Below are 17,715 nucleotides of genomic sequence, written 5' to 3'. Positions count from 1 at the left end.
AACAGGAACACGGATCAAAAGGAAGTGGCAGAGTTGATGTGCCAGACATAATCCTCTAGACCAGAAATTGCGAAGGTGAGCACCGTTAGGGCACAGGTATCAAACATCGGACAGCAATCTTTTCGCACTCCAGTGCCTCATGTATATAACGGCCTCCTCTGAACATGAATGAACCGTACCTGAGTGCATTCTCCAAGAGTTGTCCTCAATTCATACAGTATACAATGTTTCGACTCGTACTTTTGAGCTGTCTCATTTCTGGTATCTATTCTTTGGTTATAAATCCACGTGCCGATCAGCTAGAGTGGACAGCACTTGGAGACTCGTATGCTTCCGGTGTTGGGTCCACAGACTACGTTGACGGCCGTCGCTGTCTTCGCTACAATGAAGCCTATCCGGTGCAGCTGAACAACGACTCTGAGCTCAGCGCCGGAGACCACATCTTCAACAATGTTCCCTGTTCAGGAGCTCTCGCTGCAGAGATTGCAGAGTGGCAGCTCCTCGATGAGAAGAAGGACACCGGTCCAAGTTGGCAATACGGTACGCACACTGTGCATGATCCAGCGCCTCGCTAATCTCAATTTTGCCAGGACCTCGACCAGCATTTGGAAATCCAAGCTTCGCGACCTTGACGGCTGGCGGCGACGATATTGATTTCCCCGGCATCATCTTCAACTGTATAATCGATGTCAGCCTATGGTTCGGAGGACCAACACGAAGGACTTGCGAGGATCAGAGAGCACATTCCTGGGAACTGCTCAAGAGCGATGACCTCGTAAACAACCTCGACTCGCTCATCCAGAAGATTGTTGAGAAAGGCAGAAATGGCCCCATCGGCGACAAGTTCAAGCTGTACGCTACCGGGTATCCGAAGTTCTTCTCAACCGAGACAACAGAGTGCGATAACGTGACGTTTGCAAGAAGCGCCAATCCAGTCGATGATGGGAAGGACCACCCTAGAATGACACTCCAGGTCCGGCAAGATTTCAACAACATGAGCGATGCGTTGAACGAGGCTATCCGATCAGCAGTTGGCCGAAATTCGGACAAAGGGGTCACTTTCATTGACATTGAAAAAGACAACTTTGGCGACGATGCGCTCAAAGGCCACCGATACTGCGAACCAGGCGTTAAGGAGCCCGACACTGAGAACCCTGAGCTCTACATGTGGCATTATCCCTATAAAGAAGCCTCGGATGACGCCCAAACCGACCCGACGGTAGCTCTACTATCAGGTGCATACAGCCAGGTTGTGGGCCAGCTCAATGCGCAAGACATCCTTATCAAATGGCCAAACACCGTTGACATGCAGAACGCGATGTACGATGCTATCGATGAGACGAAGCTCCAGGAAAAGGCAACCTCCACGACAGCCGGCTGGGATTCAATCGGTTTCCGCGCGCGGGTATTCCACCCGCAAGTCGTCTATCACCGTTTTATTCGAGATAGGATCTTCGCCCAGTATAGACAGGATAACCCACCCGCGCCATGCACTAGTGAAGAGTGCTGTCCCTCGGGGTGCACTTGTGGTTCATCTGGTGTGCCACTTTGTTCTTAGGAAGAGATAGGTTTTGTACTTCAGAGGTTTTTGGTTTTTAGGCGGAGATATCATCGGTTAATGTACTACAGCGTCGTAAATGGAATAGAGCTTTTGCATTCTTCTCCTCTTCGTTCCCGAGGTCCGTGTAGCCGGCAAATTAATTCCGATGCCTCACAAATCAACGTCGCAACGCGAACTCTAAAGATGCCTTTATCAATTGCTCAAGAGGAGTTTCGTCGAAAGCAACATACCGCCTTAATCTACTTTTAGAGTACGTGGCAAGTATTAAGGCATCGCGACAACGCGACGCCTTCGCAACGCGACACCATGACAACGCGACATCTTAGCATCCCAGCACTCGTCATAAGAGCTGAAGTATATTGGCCGGCGAAGATTGAGTTGCGCGATAAAGCCCGTTTTGGCCGTGTTTGACGGGACAATTCGGCCGATACAATAAGGCTTGAGGCTGTCCAGCGAGTCGAAGCATAAAGGTGCGACGTCAGCCACTCCGGCGTTAAGGGCCGAGTGAAGACACAAATAGAACAAGATCATCGATCGATATCATACAAGAGGTTTCACATTTGCTTTTTCGGTAACTCCGATAGGATGCTAAGGCTGAAACAGATTGTTTCAGAACGATTGGCTTGGAGTTGGTGGCCAAGCTGCACAATGCCCGTGCCCGTGGCGGCCAAAAGGGGCTGTGCCTCTCTCGTCTTGTTGTTGTAAGAAGCCACGGTACCCCCATAGAACGTCTACCACGCTCAAAACGACAAGCATACCTACTTGTACTTCCAGTATGCACCTTTTGGTATTCTGGCTTTTTCTTTGTCACGATTCATTGGCGGCTCAGGCTCTCAAAAGCCGTGCTGTTCCACCAGGCGATACTCCTTTCAGGTTCTGCAACGATACAAAAAACGCCGACATATTCACCATTGGGCTCATTCAGTTGGATCCGAAGCCTGTACTGATGTACGTCCAACACGCGATCTTGCATTTCACTGTGAGCTACGGGCTAACATTGCTTGGGACAGAGATCAAGTATTCCATGTGAATGCTTATGGTAACGTAGACCACTAGAACGCCCGAGAGTAGAGCTGATCTATTCTAAGGAAACTTTTCAAAGGATGTTCCGGGAAATTCAACGCTAAAGGCCCACGGAGTCTACGAGAACTATCATCCAGGCCACAACTTCACTACTAATTTCTGCGACTACGTAGTCTCAATCGACCAAATAGGGAATGATCAGTGTCCACCCAAGAAAGGCCCGGCCTTGGTTGTATTTGAGGGCTTTACTTCGCCGTGGGATTTGCCATTCGTGAGTTATTGTTGATTAGTAAAACTGAAGGAAGACTAATAGATGTCGAAAGGGTCACTACTCGTGGAGATTCGAAGCTTTTACACCTCAGCAAGAGAGACTCTTTTGTGTCGAAGCGGACGTGTGTCTAGATCGGGATGATGACGATCCACGGAATGGCGATACATGTCCACCAGTGAAGGAAAGGGGCAGCTATATTAGGGAATTGCAGCATTTTATAGCGAACAGATAGCTGTCCTACTACTATATCTCAAGATGAATTGCTGGGAACCTAGCAGAACTCCAGTCCGGTAAATTAGCTAAACTTAAGAGCATGCATTATCTTACTTGCTATCAGCCTCATGTCTCCGTTGCGAAATAGCTGCCAAGGCACCAGATACCTGAACCCGTCTCTCTCGATGGACATTAGCTCGAACAATTTCCGCATCTCCTCTCTGCCAATATTCCCGTTTCCATGCGTACCCAAAATATTCTCGCGGTCGAAATACCCCGTCATGCTGCAATGGCGCCACCAGTTGAGGATCTCGGCGGCCATTGCTGAGGCGATAGTGGTAGAGAAGGTTGACCCTGATCTTCTCGTGCTGGTAGCCTCAGCCTCATTCTAGATCTCAACTTCTTCTCCTAGAGTACTGAAGTTGTCGCTTGGATCGAACAAGCCGGGATTAAATGGCGAGCTATTACCGAATCCGTCCGTGGAATAGACGCAAAAGACATTTGGATCTCGAGCCGGATAAGCGACGACTTGGTTGGCCCCTTCGTTTCCAGCAGCAGCAAACATGATGATGTCGTGACCTGAGTCCCCCATTGCAGCACGACGGATAACCTGCTGGAGCTCCGAGACTCGATCGTGGAAACCGAAACCCATGCATATTATGTCTGCTCGTATTTCGAAAATAGCATATTTCACAGCCTAGCCCAACTCGATTAGACCAAGGATCTCACTAGTGGGTTCGCGGCCCAGGGCTACTAACCTCAACAATGGGAGTGAATGACTTGATGTTACCTGTAGATGTGACCTTGAGGGCATGGACCTCGGCGGACGGGGCCAACTTCAGAAGCAAGCTCGCTGCCTGGGTTCCGATACCGATCTTGTCAAGTGCTTCGGGATCGTCCTCTACAAAGCTCCGAAAATTGACGTGAGGTCGCAAATCATGGCGTTCCAGTCCAAGTACGGACCAATTTACCCCAGAGCTAAGAATTGCCAGCTTCACATGCCTCCTCTCCCATTCGCCAGCCGCAAAGTCCATCGTGCTAGTGAACATCTGCAGTGGCAACAAGAATTCGTTTTCGTAATAGTCAAACCACTTGGCGGAGCTCTTGCTGCTGCGAAAGCCGTTAGCAAGCGAACCATTTCTACTCACTGCTCAAGGTGTGGAAAGCTTACGCAACAGAACGTGGCTCCTCTTTTTTACCTTGGCGGGCGCTGGCTCTTGGCTGGCGGAAATTCGGCGTTCTTCTGACCGGCCTTTCCTGAGTACTTACCGTTTTCTCGCTAATGTCATCGGCCTTTTGGACTGTAGACTGTCTCCTGCTTCGTTCCACGGGCTCCGCTTGTTTCTCCGAGTCTATGATAGTGACATCTGCCTCCGAGCCTTCTACGCTTTCTGCTAATTCTGCCTCTGCCACGTCCGAATCGGAAGACTCGAGCCCTGATCTATTGTCGTCGTCAGGGTCGCTATTGATGCTGTGGCCCAACGTTACGGCAATCCAGCTTGTGATGAAGCTTCTTCTCTGGCCAGCGTATATCATGTCCGCTTGCATTCCATACTCTTTCAGCTCTTTCTGTAGTTCGGACCATATCAACTCGTCGTGCGCCTCGAGACCCTTTAGGAATTTTCGATCGATCCTGCTAAGAGGCGATTTGGTGATTTCCATAATGACGTTCTTAACAACCTCGTCAATGTCTCGACTTATCATACTAGCAACTTCAGCTTCAGCGCAGTCAAAGCGCATCACTGCTTCACAGTGATCGCAGTCTGGAATCTCTCTGACGATGGCTTCCGAGGCTTGGGCCGTAACTAGAATCTTCAGGTGGGTTACACGGTGCACCTAGAACTGCAGTCAGATTACCTCAGTTCACTCGAGGATGGAGGCTCCTTCATATTGGCAATTATTGGGCAGATGAGGAAGGTAACCATAAGCACGTCCGTACCTGATGATTCTTGGTGCTGAAGAATCCCGCGATCGCCTTCAGGAGGTTTCGCAAGCCGACTTCTGTTTCACTAGACTCCCGGCACTTCTCCAGCCCGTCCAGGACGCAGTACAGTGTACCTGACTCCGGCTCCATCACTGTTTGCTCCAATATCTTCCACATGAGATTAAACTTGTGCAAGTTTCGGTTATGCTTAAAGGCTTTCATCTAGATATTCAGCCCGAAGTCAGCCAACGGGGCTATGGCACCTTAAGCCACGTTCCAAGATTATGTGAGCCAACTCACTGCTTTCTTGCGCGCCAAATCCGTCTTGTCATTAAACCAACGATGGAGCACAGCAGCGACGGCGCACACCGGAGACTGGGCCTCTTCTCTACGCTTGTGGAAGAAGAAGTAGCTCATTGAGCCATCTTCGGGCGGATGGTCTACGAAGTGGCGGGCCATCACTGATTTCCCCTGGTCGCTCGGGCCGGTGACTATAAGCAGGCTGGAAGACCTGGAATCCTTCCAGTTCCTGAATTTGGTATGTTCGAAGAACCACTTCCCCGTATTTATAGCCATCTCCGGGATGTACTCTTTGTCGCCCTCATAATCGTTGTTATCGAGGTCGAAGGCCGTGATAACCTTGTCGACCAGATCTGTGCATGCACCTTTAGTTTGGATTTGCCGGGGGGCTCGGGAGACTGTTACGAACCTCCCATCCCGGAGTAGATGCTCGCGCTCATTCGCTCCACAGTAAAAGAGGCATTGTCGATGTCAACGGCACCCACGATGCTCTTGGAATTCTCGAGGGAAATATTGCCAAACTGCTGTGATAGGCCATTTAGATTCCGCCGTGAAGCCATGACGACCAGGCCAATGAATAAGTCAATATTTGCGCACCAATATCGCGTATCTCGAAGGGTTTTCAAGATCTTCCCGGTCCGTGTCTCCAGGTGTACTTGGCGCCGACGCAGCTACCCCTCCATGCCACGTAAATTCGCCCCGTTTGAACTTCGGCTAACTGATAACGTTATCAAGACCGTTGTTGAATAAGAACAATTGCACATAACTAGTTTGCGGGCTAATTTGGACTTGAGCATATCACACCCAAGATGTTATCTCGTGCACCTTGTCAGATTTCGATTCCTTAGGCGCGAAAAGTAGCGTTACATTAACGTGAGAGCTGTATAGAGTTCCTGAGAGACCTAGGCGGATCAGTCTAAGCACCCCCGGTTCCGGATCTGGGACCGGCGTCCGAGTTTGGCGTCGGACTACTCCAGAAGTCCCTGAAAGCCTGACCGTCCATGCGGCCCACGAATGCCTGGCTCGATTTCGTTGCCTTCGTGTCCCCCCACTTCTGCTGCACATTCCCGGTCCCAAGGTGGGAACCAACCACGCCAGCTCCAACCTTGGAGAAGTCCTCGGCGGTGACGTTGCCGAACCTCTGGGTGGTGTTGTTGGCCTGCGCCTCCGTGACCGCCAGCGCCTCCGCACACGACTTCTGGAGGACCGGCAAGATGGCGAGCGTGAGATCGCGCTCGCGGGTCGTGATGGCGATGATATCGTTGGTCTCGTCGGCCTCGGCCTCCTCGTCGATTTCCAGGTCCTTGATGTCTTTCTCAATATTAACGAGAAGTTGGGACTGCGACCTGAGCGCGTCTTCATGCATTTCTAGCGTCGCCTTGAGGTCTTCGGTCGAGGAGTAAGTAGACGAGGATATTGTTCTTAGAAATAATAACTCGTCAGCTAAGACTGTAGTTCTTGAGGGGTTGGCGTAAATGGCCTGGCAGCACTCACAAATTGGCTGAAGTGACCGCGAACTGCACCGTGTCTTTGGCGGCGTTGAGCCGGGTCCGGAAACCGTCGAGCTTGGATTTGCGGAACGTCACGGTCAACCTGTCGCGTTTGCTGAACGACCCATCCTTGGAGTGGGCCGTGTACTTCTCGATCGTCTGCGTGAAGTTTTTCGTGATATCGTCGCAGGCGCCAACGGTCTCTTTGATTCTGACACGCTCGAAGATCGGCGTCAAGGCGGCCGGCTTCTCCCGCAGATTCGTCTCGAGGGCCTTCAGAACTCCCTGCACGGCACCAATGTCTGATTTCATCTCCGCGATGGCCTTCGGCGCGTTTTGGAGGCCATCAATAAGATCGTAAAGGCCCTTGGTGCTGGTGTAGGCTGCGCCAACAACGGCCAGAATCCCAGAAGTAATGCTAAGAGGGTCAGCCATTTTAATTGTAGGTGAGAGAGTTGCAGCTCGCAGGATTGAAAGGAGTAACGCCTTCGCGGGAAGGCATAGCCGCCCTCTGGGAACAGTTTCAGCAGACCGCCAAGAGCATAGCCAAGAGGAATACCAAGAAGAAGAGCGGCGAGAATTTTCCGTGCAACTGCGTGTGGAGAGGAAGAAAGTTGTACCGGATTCTTTTAAAACCAAGCCTGCCGCCAGCAACGCGTTTCCAGGAGGCCGTACATGGCTTTCTTAACGAACATAGTTATGGGCTAGCGCACTGTATGTAAGCTAGTCCAGGGTCAACTCCGTGCAGATCATTCCAATGAAAAATGCCCGTTCTCCAACGTTCCTCCGTCTCCTTCGATCGCGATCATCTTTGCATGGTAGGCGCGCAGGAACTCCTCAAACGTGCCATGTCCAAGCAGGTGAGCGCCCGGCATTTCCGTTCCGCCCATGACCCATCTCTTTTTCACGTCCGTACAGTCAGCCTTAAGAAAGGCGGCTGGTCCACGGGTAGGCTGAAACCACGTGCGGGTCTACGTGAGCGCCTGCAGGAGAGTCCCCCGTTCAAGAGCTACGAGGAGGCGGGTATAATTTCGCTGCCCGCGAGTCGTTCCGCGCTGGGAGAGAGTCGAAAAGACTAGTAAGCTCGTCCACGTGGTTTACGGCATTGAATACACTTAACGTACTTCACGGGCGAAAGCCCCACACGGGCGAACCCCCCACGATTTCTTGGCAAGAAAAATCAACGAAAATCAACCCGTTTTTCTTAAATAACTAGGCGAAACCTTAATATTTTTCTATAAAAATTTATATATATATTCTTTATAGTATATTACACCTTATACTAAAGTTACACTAAGATATATTACGTAATTAAAAAGCTATACGTATTTAAGTAACTTTTAAGAAAAAATCTAGTTTTCTTCTAGTAAGTACTATTATATCTCTATAATAGTCTATAAAACTTACAGTATATAGTATTTATAACCTAATAAAGGTTTCTAGAAAACTTCTATAGAGCTAGCTCTTCTAGGTATAGCGTAATAAGAGATAGAATTTTAAAAAACTCTTTTTAGACTTTTCTTCTCTAACTATAGATATATATTAATAATCTAGCTATATAAAGTTATATATTATAAGATTATATATACTATAAGCCTTCTATATACTTAGAAGTAATAATTTTAAAATAGTTTTAGTATCTTTCTATCTTTCTATACTATACTACTAAAACGACTTTACTTTTAAATAACTACTTAAAGCTAGTATATTTTTAGTTAATAAGCTCTATATAGTTAAAGTCTACTATAATTTATATAATAATAAGATTTATAGCTAGATTAACTATATATATATATATAGTTAGAAGAGAAAACTCTAGAGAAGATATTTTTCTAACTTCTATCTCTTATTACGCTATACCTAGAAGAGCTAGCTCTATAGAAGTTTTCTAGAAACCTTTATTAGGTTATAAATACTATATACTGTAAGTTTTATAGACTATTATAGAGATATAATAGTACTTACTAGAAGAAAACTAGATTTTTTCTTAAAAGTTACTTAAATACGTATAGCTTTTTAATTACGTAATATATCTTAGTGTAACTTTAGTATAAGGTGTAATATACTATAAAGAATATATATATAAATTTTTATAGAAAAATATTAAGGTTTCGCCTAGTTATTTAAGAAAAACGGGCTGATTTTCGTTGATTTTTCTTGCCAAGAAATCGTGGGGGGTTCGCCCGTGTGGGGCTTTCGCCCGTGAAGTACGTTATCCGTGAACCTGAATAACTTACTACAAGTGCGCATTGAGCCCTCCAAACCCGGGCTCACGCACCTGCATGAGACATGAGCTGTCCTGGCACTTGCTCATGCTCACGATTAGCTGAATAGGTATCTAGGTATTAGGACTATTAGCATGTGTCCATCTACGTGTTTGGGGCATCAGCGAGGACTTACCTAGACGATAGACCGCTCACGTCCAGGCGCATCGTCGGGCCTAGGAAACTTGATTGTAATCTCCCCTACAAAGCTGTGCCGGGAGGAAGCTTCAGAGAGTCCGCGCAGGTAGTGCCGGCATTAGGGGAGCCGTTTGTGGATCATGTTCATAAGCGGTAATAAAGGGGTGTGCATGGCTAGAAGTACGAGGCTGGGATATGGTCAGGGGGATGCAGAGATGAAGAGGTTGGCTCAGGTTAAGGACGACTGTGTTTGAATATCTCCACGAGCTTGCCGTCGCGAGCTTCCGCGACGCCGTCGATTGGCCCGTTCAAATTAGGGCAAATAGTTTACGTAGACTAGTATCTAAAGGAGCAGATGTACGGCTCGACTAGTAAACATTAGGCTTAACATAGACGCATAGAACATACAACAGCGCGCCCAAATTCCTCACCAGCATGCCAAAGAACAACGACGCGGAGTTGAATTCTCCCGCCACGCCCTTCGTAACAAGCTCGATGCCTATTACGAGCTGTATTGTTTAGTCAGAGTTGTTGCCACGGAGCCGTTAGCGAGGTAAGCGTTGTAACAACGGCGGACTCATTTATCAGGAGCAAATAAATGGCGACGCTGTAGACAAGAGCCCGAACGCCATCTCTGACTCGTCTAATGCACGATCGTGGGCGAGAAGAAGAAGAAGAAGAAGAAGACGAAGAAGGTGGTGGTGGCTGTCCGGAAAACGTTTGAAGGGTCCAGAATTCTGTGTAAGAGCCAGCTGAGGAGGTCGAGGATGCTAGTGGCGAGCGAGATAATGTTGGCGCAGCTGACGATAATGCTGCGGGGGAGAGTTGCGATTCAAAAAGGAGGACGAAAGGGTAGCCGTAGTGTTGGTGGCGGGGTTGCAGCGGCTACAACTGCATAGTAAAGGACTTCGTCAGTTATACAGTGTAGCCTAGGCTGTACTTGATTTTGTCGATGGGGAAGCAGCAGATACTAGCACAATAAACCCCCCTCCACGGCGATGCGGCCCATAAAGAAGTGAGTATGCGGCAGGGCGATAGAGTCCTTAGAATAGCACGGCGCTGGTCTCGGCGATGCCCATACTGTCTTCCGCTGCGCCTCCAGCGGAGCGAGAACCCGAAAACGACTGCATTTATAGCAAGCCGATCTATGCAAAATATATTAGTAATTACTCTAGAACTCTCAGGGAGACAATTAGAACCGCAACCGCTGGGAGAGATATGGCCGTAGCTGGGGACAAGTTAGTTCCTGATAAGATGAAGAGAGATGTAAAGTAGCACGCAGAACAGTAGATCTAAACAAGGACCTTATGCAGACCGCCTTAAAGCCTTCTACAGGTGAAGGTGTATCTAATAGAGCGTTCATCCTAATAAACGAACCATGCACGATAGTTGCCGAGTACATATTCGTGATCGAGCGCAAAGGACTAACACGAAAAGGAACATCTCCAAAGCGATATAAGGAGGGATTCGCTAACCCTAGAGAGATGCTCACCGATTAGAACAGAAGCACAATGCCTGCCATAGAGATGTTTAAACCTGATCTGATAGATAATAAGGCCATGCAAGTAGCGGCCCCAGCCAGCTCGGTCAATCGGCGCGGCGTTTCTGTAGATAGGACGCACGCAAGGCTGGAACCCGTACAAAAATGACGGGAGGTATAAGTTCCAGAGCGCGATTGTGTCGGAGAGGTCTGATCTGTTCGTGCCCGGATCTTCGTGTCCACGAAGGTAGAGAGGGCAATTCTTCTGTACATGTTAACGTGCGCAGAGAGGTACTTCCCTAAGTCGTCCCTCCTATAGTCCTTGTCCGAGGCCTGGACCAGTCGCTTCGATGAAGTCTGCCTACTTAATTAGATAATTATTTCAAAGAGGTTATCTTGCAGTTCTTACGTCTGTATCTCTCCAAACCAGTCTAGTTCTCCCCAATACTCTTAACCCGATCAACATTTCGACGGTCTTTCGTTTGCGGTCTTAGTTGAAGGGCTGACCATCCACACCACGTCAATGGGAAAGGCACGCAGGACAAGTAAACCAACGTGGGCTGTGCCGCGATCAAGTCTGCAAATAAAAGAAAGCTCAGAGAGCTTCCGCGCAAGGACTGAGCAGAGAAAGAACGCCGAAAGACTATCTATAGCACATGCAATGAAGGGAAAAAAGATTAGTCGCGCGCTAGGTACAAAGTAGCCCCTTTATCTGCGGGGGGAAACAACGGGCTCGTGAGTCGTAGAGGTTCATCGTGTCTTTACCGCCGTAGAGCACCATGTTAGTGTCTCTACCCTATCCTTCTTTTACAAGCAGGTATTGCGTCCGACAATGCCACATAGCCGGCAGATAGCAGAACACGAAGCCAGGTTAATTTGAACACTGTAACACCAGAACAGTAATCGCGTCTGCGGCGCATACGTCGCCGTCAAGAGAGGAAAATCCCGCACAAGGGAGTGCGCCGCACTTCTTTGGTTACTCCAGGGTTGACATGGGGGACACGCGCTTGCATGGGGTCTGGTTCTCAAATGGAAAAACGGCTGTGTAAGCGGCATGCTCCTACCGCCTTACCTAGGCAAGGTTCTTCCCACAGGAATGCGTGTCTTGTGCGAGGTTAAGAAGTCGTTCAGCCGAATTTCGGTGAGATGCAGAAATACAGCGGGCTTTTGGTGGGTTTCGGCGGCTTTCTCGGCGGGCTCCTGTCTGCTCGGACAGCCATGATCTCTCCTCACAAAGGCGGATAGGCGTCATCCTGAAAGGAACCGGCCCTTCGTTTGAGGCAGCGTGGGATGGTTCTGGAGAAGCAGACCAAGCTGGAACCGCCGCCGAATGCCCGTCATCGATGCCAACCTCCGCCCTCCCTCCAAGCGAGCCGCCTTCATACCATCCACATAATCCTCGCTATGTGTCATCAGCTAGCCGCAGCATAGCAGAAGAGCGGCGAATAGTCCATACACGGGGACTTCCGCTCTAGATTTGCCGCTGCCGATTCTCCACTTTGCCGCGCCTCGAGCTGCATGCAATCTATCTGCCAGCCTGACAGCATAAGCCCTTCTCGAAGGCCCATCGATTATTTACACCAAATCGCCCCCCTGGCTTGAACACTCAACCAAGGCAATACCAGAAGATGCTAGAGAAGGTCACACCGGAAGCTCCCATTTGGGCATACTATTACATTGCCGCTGGTAATATTCAAGTCCGACTGTAGCCATCAGCCCTCGAGCGGAGAGGGATGTACATGGCGTCCATGCTAATAGCAAGGCTGAAATAGTGAAAGCCCTCCGATGGCACAATACGGGCGCCGGGATCGTCCCTATCGCCGGGATTTACAAGACGTGCGGAATACACCGGGCTGTAGGCGGAATTACATTTTGAGGCGTAGGATATGGAAGAGCTGGCATAGGGGCATGTAGAAGGAACGGCGCATACCTGAGCTAGGCGTAACCTGGAGACAAATCCAGCCTCCGGGCTCAGGACTATTGCAGGAAGTTGTAGAGTTTCTGGGTTGGGGTGGTGGATGTTAATAAGGCGTTCCCGTCAGCGAAGGGCCGGTGTGTGGTGGGGGTGCCGACTGGCAGGAGACAGATGGGCAGGATTATTTGTACGGGTAAGTTGGGGTGCTTCGATGAGCGTTTTCACGCTTCTCATAGCCGCTTCAAGCTGCACAGACCGACTGTTCCTATTTTTGTGTTGGAATCCGAACTCCACCGGCAACTTCTGCGGAAAGATGAGTACGAGAGTTGCACAGGCGTGGCTCGTTTTCGTGGGGCGTGGCCTCTTTTCGTGGTGCGTGGCTATTCGTGGGGCGTGGCCAGCAACTTCGTGGGGCGTGGCCACTCGCCGGGGTAGCCTAAAATGGCGATAGTACGGCGCACGGGCGTTAACTCACAGCCCCGCAACCGCAACCCTCTAACACTCGCAACACACTCGCAACGTTGGTCTAACACCGCTCTTACCGCGTCTCCGCTAGCACACTTTTGCACGCCGACCAAAAGGAGCTAAAGGTTGTAGGGCCTACTGCGAAGGCTAACCAACGGCAATGATGGCGCACCTTGGACACGGATCAATCTCAAGCCGAGCCCAACACGGCAAATAAAAAGAGGAAGCGCACGCCACAACCTCCTCGGGACGGTACGCGCTGGTGTACCAAGTGCAAGGGCCATCGGCCGGAGTCAGAATTCAACTCGGAAAATAGGCAGTGCAGGAATCATAAGAGGGTGGATCGCGAGAAGAGACGGGCCGAAGACAATGAGAGGAAGGAGCGCCTTCTGGAACGCGCCGGCCCTGGAGACCAATATTGCGCTAAGTGCGGTAACATACGACCCGAGACGGATTTTGCCCTCAAACTGGATGGATCGAGGAATTCCCAATGTTCGAGACACTACGTCAAGAAACGCACCACTGCACCCCATATCGAGCCTACATCAAATTATCCCCCTCCTGCACTACAGCCTTTGGCCGATGCAACCTTATCTCCAAAAGATCCTCCGGTAAATCCGCACCAGGGGCGCTCAGCTGCCTCCATCTTGGAAGAACGCAAGCTCTATATTGAGGAAGACATTAGGAAAGCAATCGAGAAAAGCATCGACGATGTTGGCGCGCTTGTAAAGGCTCACGGCGACCTTCCAGAGCGTTCGAGGCTGAGGCAGGAGCTTCCGCGATTCTTGGACGACTTTCTGAAGGCCGCGAAGGTTCCAAACATTGTCTTCTACTCAGAGTGGGAGGCAAGGGAGGCCGTTAAGGTCCCCCCGGACACCATTATCTTAGCTACCATGGAGGAGGCCGAGAAGATCATGCGCCAGGCACCACTGAGGATCCCAATCCTGGTCTGCAAGGAAGTCCGGAATCCACCGCCCTATCTTGAGACCATCGACCAATACCTCCGCAACACGCAAATCTTCCCGTTCATCACTGTCCAGGACTATGAAGGCGAGGTAAAGGCATCAACCACAAAGAAGAAGAACAACGATGGCATCATAGGACCTCGTGCGATGCTAAAGGCTAAGGTTGGGGCCTATCTCAACGATCCTTCCCTTCCCCCAGTGAATTGCCTCGACTAGAAAGGCTCAGTCCCAAACCCTGAGCCGGAATGTTTTCCCTGGATTGAGTCTCTTCAACTCCTCACCAAGTTCTCTGGCAATAGCTGGGGCGGCAAGGGCGCCCTCTCTGCTGACCTCACGGACGCACGTTCCTTTGGCCTGCTTGCTAAGCTTAGCTCTTGGTCAATGCCGCACGTTGATCGCCACGGTGTGATTACTACTGCCGAGGGGGTAGACGGCGATAAGCTCTGGCTCTCCTGTCTGGGACTGACCCTTTTTGACCTACGGGCATGGCTGCGATCTGAAGCGAACTGTCCACACCAATACCCAGGGCCAATATCCGAGAGTCTCAGAGTGGAGATCCAAAGCCCGGCCATTCGGACCCAATCTGGATCTAAGAACCATAAGAAGCCGCGACCCTCGGCGAAGTCCAAGCCGTTGCCCTCGACAGGATCCGAGGAAGAATCTAGGGAATTCAAGCGTTGGAAGGCGGACTATGCTAATGCACCTGCAATAAAGCCCATTGCCATAAAGATCAGGGCAGGGGACTTACTAATTCAACCCTCCGGGAATCTTCATGCCCCGTACACTTGTACCAATGTCCTGATGCGGGGCACGATGCACTGGGACTCCCTAGACTTAGAGCAGATCCTGGAACTCAGTCTCCTTGAAACGGCGTACCCGCAGCTCACCAACGAGGACGAGGCCAAGGACTTCTACCACCTCATGCAGAGATGCATCGCGCGGATGAAGGAGTGCAAGTTGTATGCGGACGACGTATACAAGTGGCCCCCGCCACATCGCTGGGAGTCGATCGACAAGTTATTCAAGGTGGGGCTTTCTTGTTTCTCTGCCGCGCTCGTTGTGTCGGAGTATATACTGACTAGTCCTGACAGGAGTGGCAGGGTGCGAATAAAGAGACGGAACCGTTGAAGACCATTATGAAGGGTTGCGTTTGCACTTTGGGGGCTTGTGATAGCTGTGCCTGCTTTCACAACCATGTCAGGTGCGGCACTCAATGCCATAAGGCGGACAAGGGCGGAGAGAATAGCAATTGCAGGAACTGCTGAGGTCGAAGGCGGACTCGCGGATTTCCGGTTGGCACGGCAAGGGGAACAACCTTTGTGTCAAAGCTACGCCACGTTACCCTCCAGAACTCTTCATTGCCGTCATTCACTCAACATTTTCGGCCGTTTTGACCTATCCCCGGACAAACGCCTGGCCCGTCTCTCTCGCCTCCTGCAACTTCGCTGACAAATACAACGACCCAGCTGATCGTCTTTATAACTCGCACATATATCGGCTTGGCCCTCCAAAAGAAACTATTCGGGATCCTCGCGACTCTACAAACTTACGACATATTATAACTCTTTAGTTTCGCGTTTCGTCTAACGTTATTCAGCTATGCTAGAGCACGCTCCGAACCGATGCTCGGGAATTTTCGACATTGTACGAACGGTGTTGAGGACAAGATCAACCTTGAAAGCACCGAGGACAAGGCTAACCTCGAAGGCACCGACGCGATCGAAGTCGACGTCGCACGACGGATGCATCAAAATATCGAATATGTAAGCTTAACTAGGTAGTGTCGGCAATGGGCGCATTTACTCGGTCCTGGATACTCCCCAGTGAAGCCCTCAAAAACGAGGAGCGCAAACCGTAACAGCTGCTGCCGACGATCTGTTGCGGAGCAGCATGAAGTGAAGGCCTCAAAAGCACCTCGGCACGGACGCTCTTGGCGTAGGGACCCTTTAGTACATTCTCGGAACTCCTCCATCTAGACCCATAACTTCGACTAACACAATCGGTATCAACCCCAAGCCCATGTGCCAAATCTCTCTGCTCAATCATGGTTGTGCATGATCAAGCGATGGCACATCCACGAGATGATTCCTTAGAGCAAGCTTGCGAAGAAAACAACAAATCCCTGGATAGCAATCCCTTCGGAGAAGTATTTAACCCCTTCACGGAAAGCGCCCATGTCCAAGAAGTTCCTGATACCGATCCTGCAACTGTCGATCAGCTCTGGAAAATTGTGTCAAAGGTTCTTGAATCGGAACGGCAGCTTACGATGGCTGGCACAACTCCAATCTCAAAGCGTGCTCCCGACGACTTCGAAGACTTCAAAACGAGCCATGGCATCACCGTGGTTGATAGCGGCGTCTTCTCCCAGCTCCAAATTTCTTCACCTAACACCAACATCATCCCCTCCATCAACATCAACGACGTATGTATGATTGGCAGCAACAAAGATCTCGTGAGAAACTTACTCAACAAGAACTACGACATCGATGCGTCAGACTTCCGGGCCTTCATAACTGAATATCTCTTCAAGCAACCCATTGACGAAACTGGCACCTACGGCATGCCTCAACGCGTTATCGACTACGAAGCTGATGCGACAAAACGCCCAACAAGGGTCACCAAGGACGACAAGTTGAAATGGTATGCACCACCTGTTCTTCATTCGCACACCAACCACCCGGAGTCTGGAAAATCGAACGCTCGTGGAGCCTCGAGAACGCAATCTAGGACAGTTCCGTCGCGCCCGGCGAAGACTTCTACTGGAACGCACGCTAAAGGCAACGGCTCCATACAACCCAGCACCCTTCTCACCCCCAACGCTATCCCTCCTCAACTATCCAGAGAGTGGCATGTCCAGCCATACATCTTCTACGCATTCACTAAAAACATCTTCAGCGGCAACTCCACTGGGAATTTCGACTTCCTCCCCCATCTCCGCAAGACCCTGTATCCCTACCTAACCGTGCAAGTCGTCCCTGACACTCCCAATTCCCTGCACGAGGACTTCCACAACTACAAGCAACCCCTCCTCTTCGGCATCGAAGCGCTCTACAACCGCTGGTTCCTTGCAGATTACCACAAGAAGCTGCAGAAGGAGGTTCAACAGCCACCACAACATCAACAACACAACGGCAATAGTGCCGGTGCCGCGGCACCTTCGAATCGCGACTCAGGGCCTGCTGCTACATCAGAAGACAGCAGCAAATTCCTTCTCCACTTCGTCATCCTGGTGTCGCCGAAGGAGTGGCGCCTTGTCGAGATCAAGCCTCAAGATGCGTCATCTCCGAGCGCGGCGGCCGGGGCGTGGAGTGGCGTCGTGGTTGAGCGCTGCCAGGCTGGCGCGACCACGGACAGCGTTGGCTTGGACTGCCTCAACAAAGCAGTGAGGAAGATTCATGAATGGGGCTCCTCGACGTACTTAGAGGCGTGCAAGAGGGATATCAAGGCCATTTACAAGATGAAGGGTGGCGATCCAGAGTTCGTTTCTCCGGAGAAGGCCAGGGCGGATGACATGCCAGAGGAACTCACACAGGACCAGAGGGTGTGGAATCTAGAGAAGGAGTTGAGTGAACAGGAGAATGGGCGTAAAGTGGATGACAATGGCGAGGAGGACGACAATGGCAAAGAGGACGACAATGGCAAAGAGGACGACAATGGCAAAGAGGACGACAATGGCAAAGAGGACGACAATGGCAAAGAGGACGAC

General features: G+C 50.4%; 7 protein-coding genes across 7 annotated transcripts in view; 5 read left to right on the top strand and 2 right to left on the bottom strand.

Annotated features, from left to right (window-relative positions):
* Positions 1 to 224: 224 nt before the first annotated feature.
* On the top strand, positions 225 to 1,558 carry BU26DRAFT_504489 (SGNH hydrolase; the record flags this gene model as incomplete). Its single annotated transcript, XM_033826781.1, has 2 exons — positions 225 to 540; positions 591 to 1,558. The coding sequence occupies 2 exons, from the start codon at positions 225 to 227 to the stop codon at positions 1,556 to 1,558; spliced, it is 1,284 nt and encodes a 427-aa protein (XP_033685101.1).
* A 746-nt stretch (positions 1,559 to 2,304) lies between these two features.
* BU26DRAFT_518541 (uncharacterized protein) lies at positions 2,305 to 3,164 on the top strand. The gene is made up of 4 exons (XM_033828840.1): positions 2,305 to 2,509; positions 2,572 to 2,600; positions 2,650 to 2,855; positions 2,908 to 3,164. The coding sequence occupies exons 1-4, from the start codon at positions 2,337 to 2,339 to the stop codon at positions 3,085 to 3,087; spliced, it is 588 nt and encodes a 195-aa protein (XP_033685100.1). The 5' UTR covers positions 2,305 to 2,336; the 3' UTR covers positions 3,088 to 3,164.
* A 292-nt stretch (positions 3,165 to 3,456) lies between these two features.
* Positions 3,457 to 4,102, bottom strand: BU26DRAFT_425594 (subtilisin-like protein; the record flags this gene model as incomplete). The annotated part of the gene is made up of 2 exons (XM_033823635.1): positions 3,457 to 3,765; positions 3,827 to 4,102. 2 exons carry the CDS (start codon positions 4,100 to 4,102, stop codon positions 3,457 to 3,459), a joined length of 585 nt encoding a protein of 194 aa, XP_033685099.1.
* Positions 4,103 to 6,172: 2,070 nt separating this feature from the next.
* On the bottom strand, positions 6,173 to 7,217 carry BU26DRAFT_593797 (uncharacterized protein; the record flags this gene model as incomplete). Its single annotated transcript, XM_033834887.1, has 2 exons — positions 6,173 to 6,713; positions 6,787 to 7,217. 2 exons carry the CDS (start codon positions 7,215 to 7,217, stop codon positions 6,209 to 6,211), a joined length of 936 nt encoding a protein of 311 aa, XP_033685098.1. The 3' UTR covers positions 6,173 to 6,208.
* A 5,803-nt stretch (positions 7,218 to 13,020) lies between these two features.
* BU26DRAFT_504485 (uncharacterized protein) lies at positions 13,021 to 14,225 on the top strand (the record flags this gene model as incomplete). The annotated part of the gene is made up of 2 exons (XM_033826780.1): positions 13,021 to 13,029; positions 13,317 to 14,225. 2 exons carry the CDS (start codon positions 13,021 to 13,023, stop codon positions 14,223 to 14,225), a joined length of 918 nt encoding a protein of 305 aa, XP_033685097.1.
* An 83-nt stretch (positions 14,226 to 14,308) lies between these two features.
* Positions 14,309 to 15,441, top strand: BU26DRAFT_295392 (uncharacterized protein). The gene is made up of 2 exons (XM_033821704.1): positions 14,309 to 15,035; positions 15,101 to 15,441. Exons 1-2 carry the CDS (start codon positions 14,391 to 14,393, stop codon positions 15,272 to 15,274), a joined length of 819 nt encoding a protein of 272 aa, XP_033685096.1. The 5' UTR covers positions 14,309 to 14,390; the 3' UTR covers positions 15,275 to 15,441.
* Positions 15,442 to 16,053: 612 nt separating this feature from the next.
* Positions 16,054 to 17,715, top strand: part of BU26DRAFT_504484 (uncharacterized protein) — a gene marked incomplete at both ends in the record, with an annotated part of 2,658 nt that continues 996 nt past the window's right edge. The window contains one exon of the mRNA XM_033826779.1: positions 16,054 to 17,593. Within this exon, the coding sequence (XP_033685095.1) occupies positions 16,054 to 17,593 (1,540 nt within the window). The remainder of the gene's footprint in view (positions 17,594 to 17,715) is intronic.

This window comes from Trematosphaeria pertusa (genome assembly GCF_010094035.1).
Source record: "Trematosphaeria pertusa strain CBS 122368 unplaced genomic scaffold BU26scaffold_6, whole genome shotgun sequence".
In the NCBI taxonomy this organism is placed as follows: Eukaryota; Fungi; Ascomycota; class Dothideomycetes; order Pleosporales; family Trematosphaeriaceae; genus Trematosphaeria; species Trematosphaeria pertusa.
The sequence above is the reverse complement of the archived record's forward strand: the minus strand, read 5'-3'. Positions and strand labels throughout refer to the sequence as shown.

Excerpts from the sequence above, each read along its gene's own strand:
- BU26DRAFT_518541 (XM_033828840.1), top strand. The coding sequence starts at position 2,337 with ATGCACCTTTTGGTATTCTGGCTTTTTCTTTGTCACGATTCATTGGCG. Across the intron at positions 2,510-2,571 it reads GATCCGAAGCCTGTACTGAT|AGATCAAGTATTCCATGTGA; the intron begins GTACGTCCAACA and ends TGCTTGGGACAG. Across the intron at positions 2,601-2,649 it reads ATTCCATGTGAATGCTTATG|GAAACTTTTCAAAGGATGTT; the intron begins GTAACGTAGACC and ends ATCTATTCTAAG.
- BU26DRAFT_295392 (XM_033821704.1), top strand. The coding sequence starts at position 14,391 with ATGCCGCACGTTGATCGCCACGGTGTGATTACTACTGCCGAGGGGGTA. Across the intron at positions 15,036-15,100 it reads CGATCGACAAGTTATTCAAG|GAGTGGCAGGGTGCGAATAA; the intron begins GTGGGGCTTTCT and ends TAGTCCTGACAG.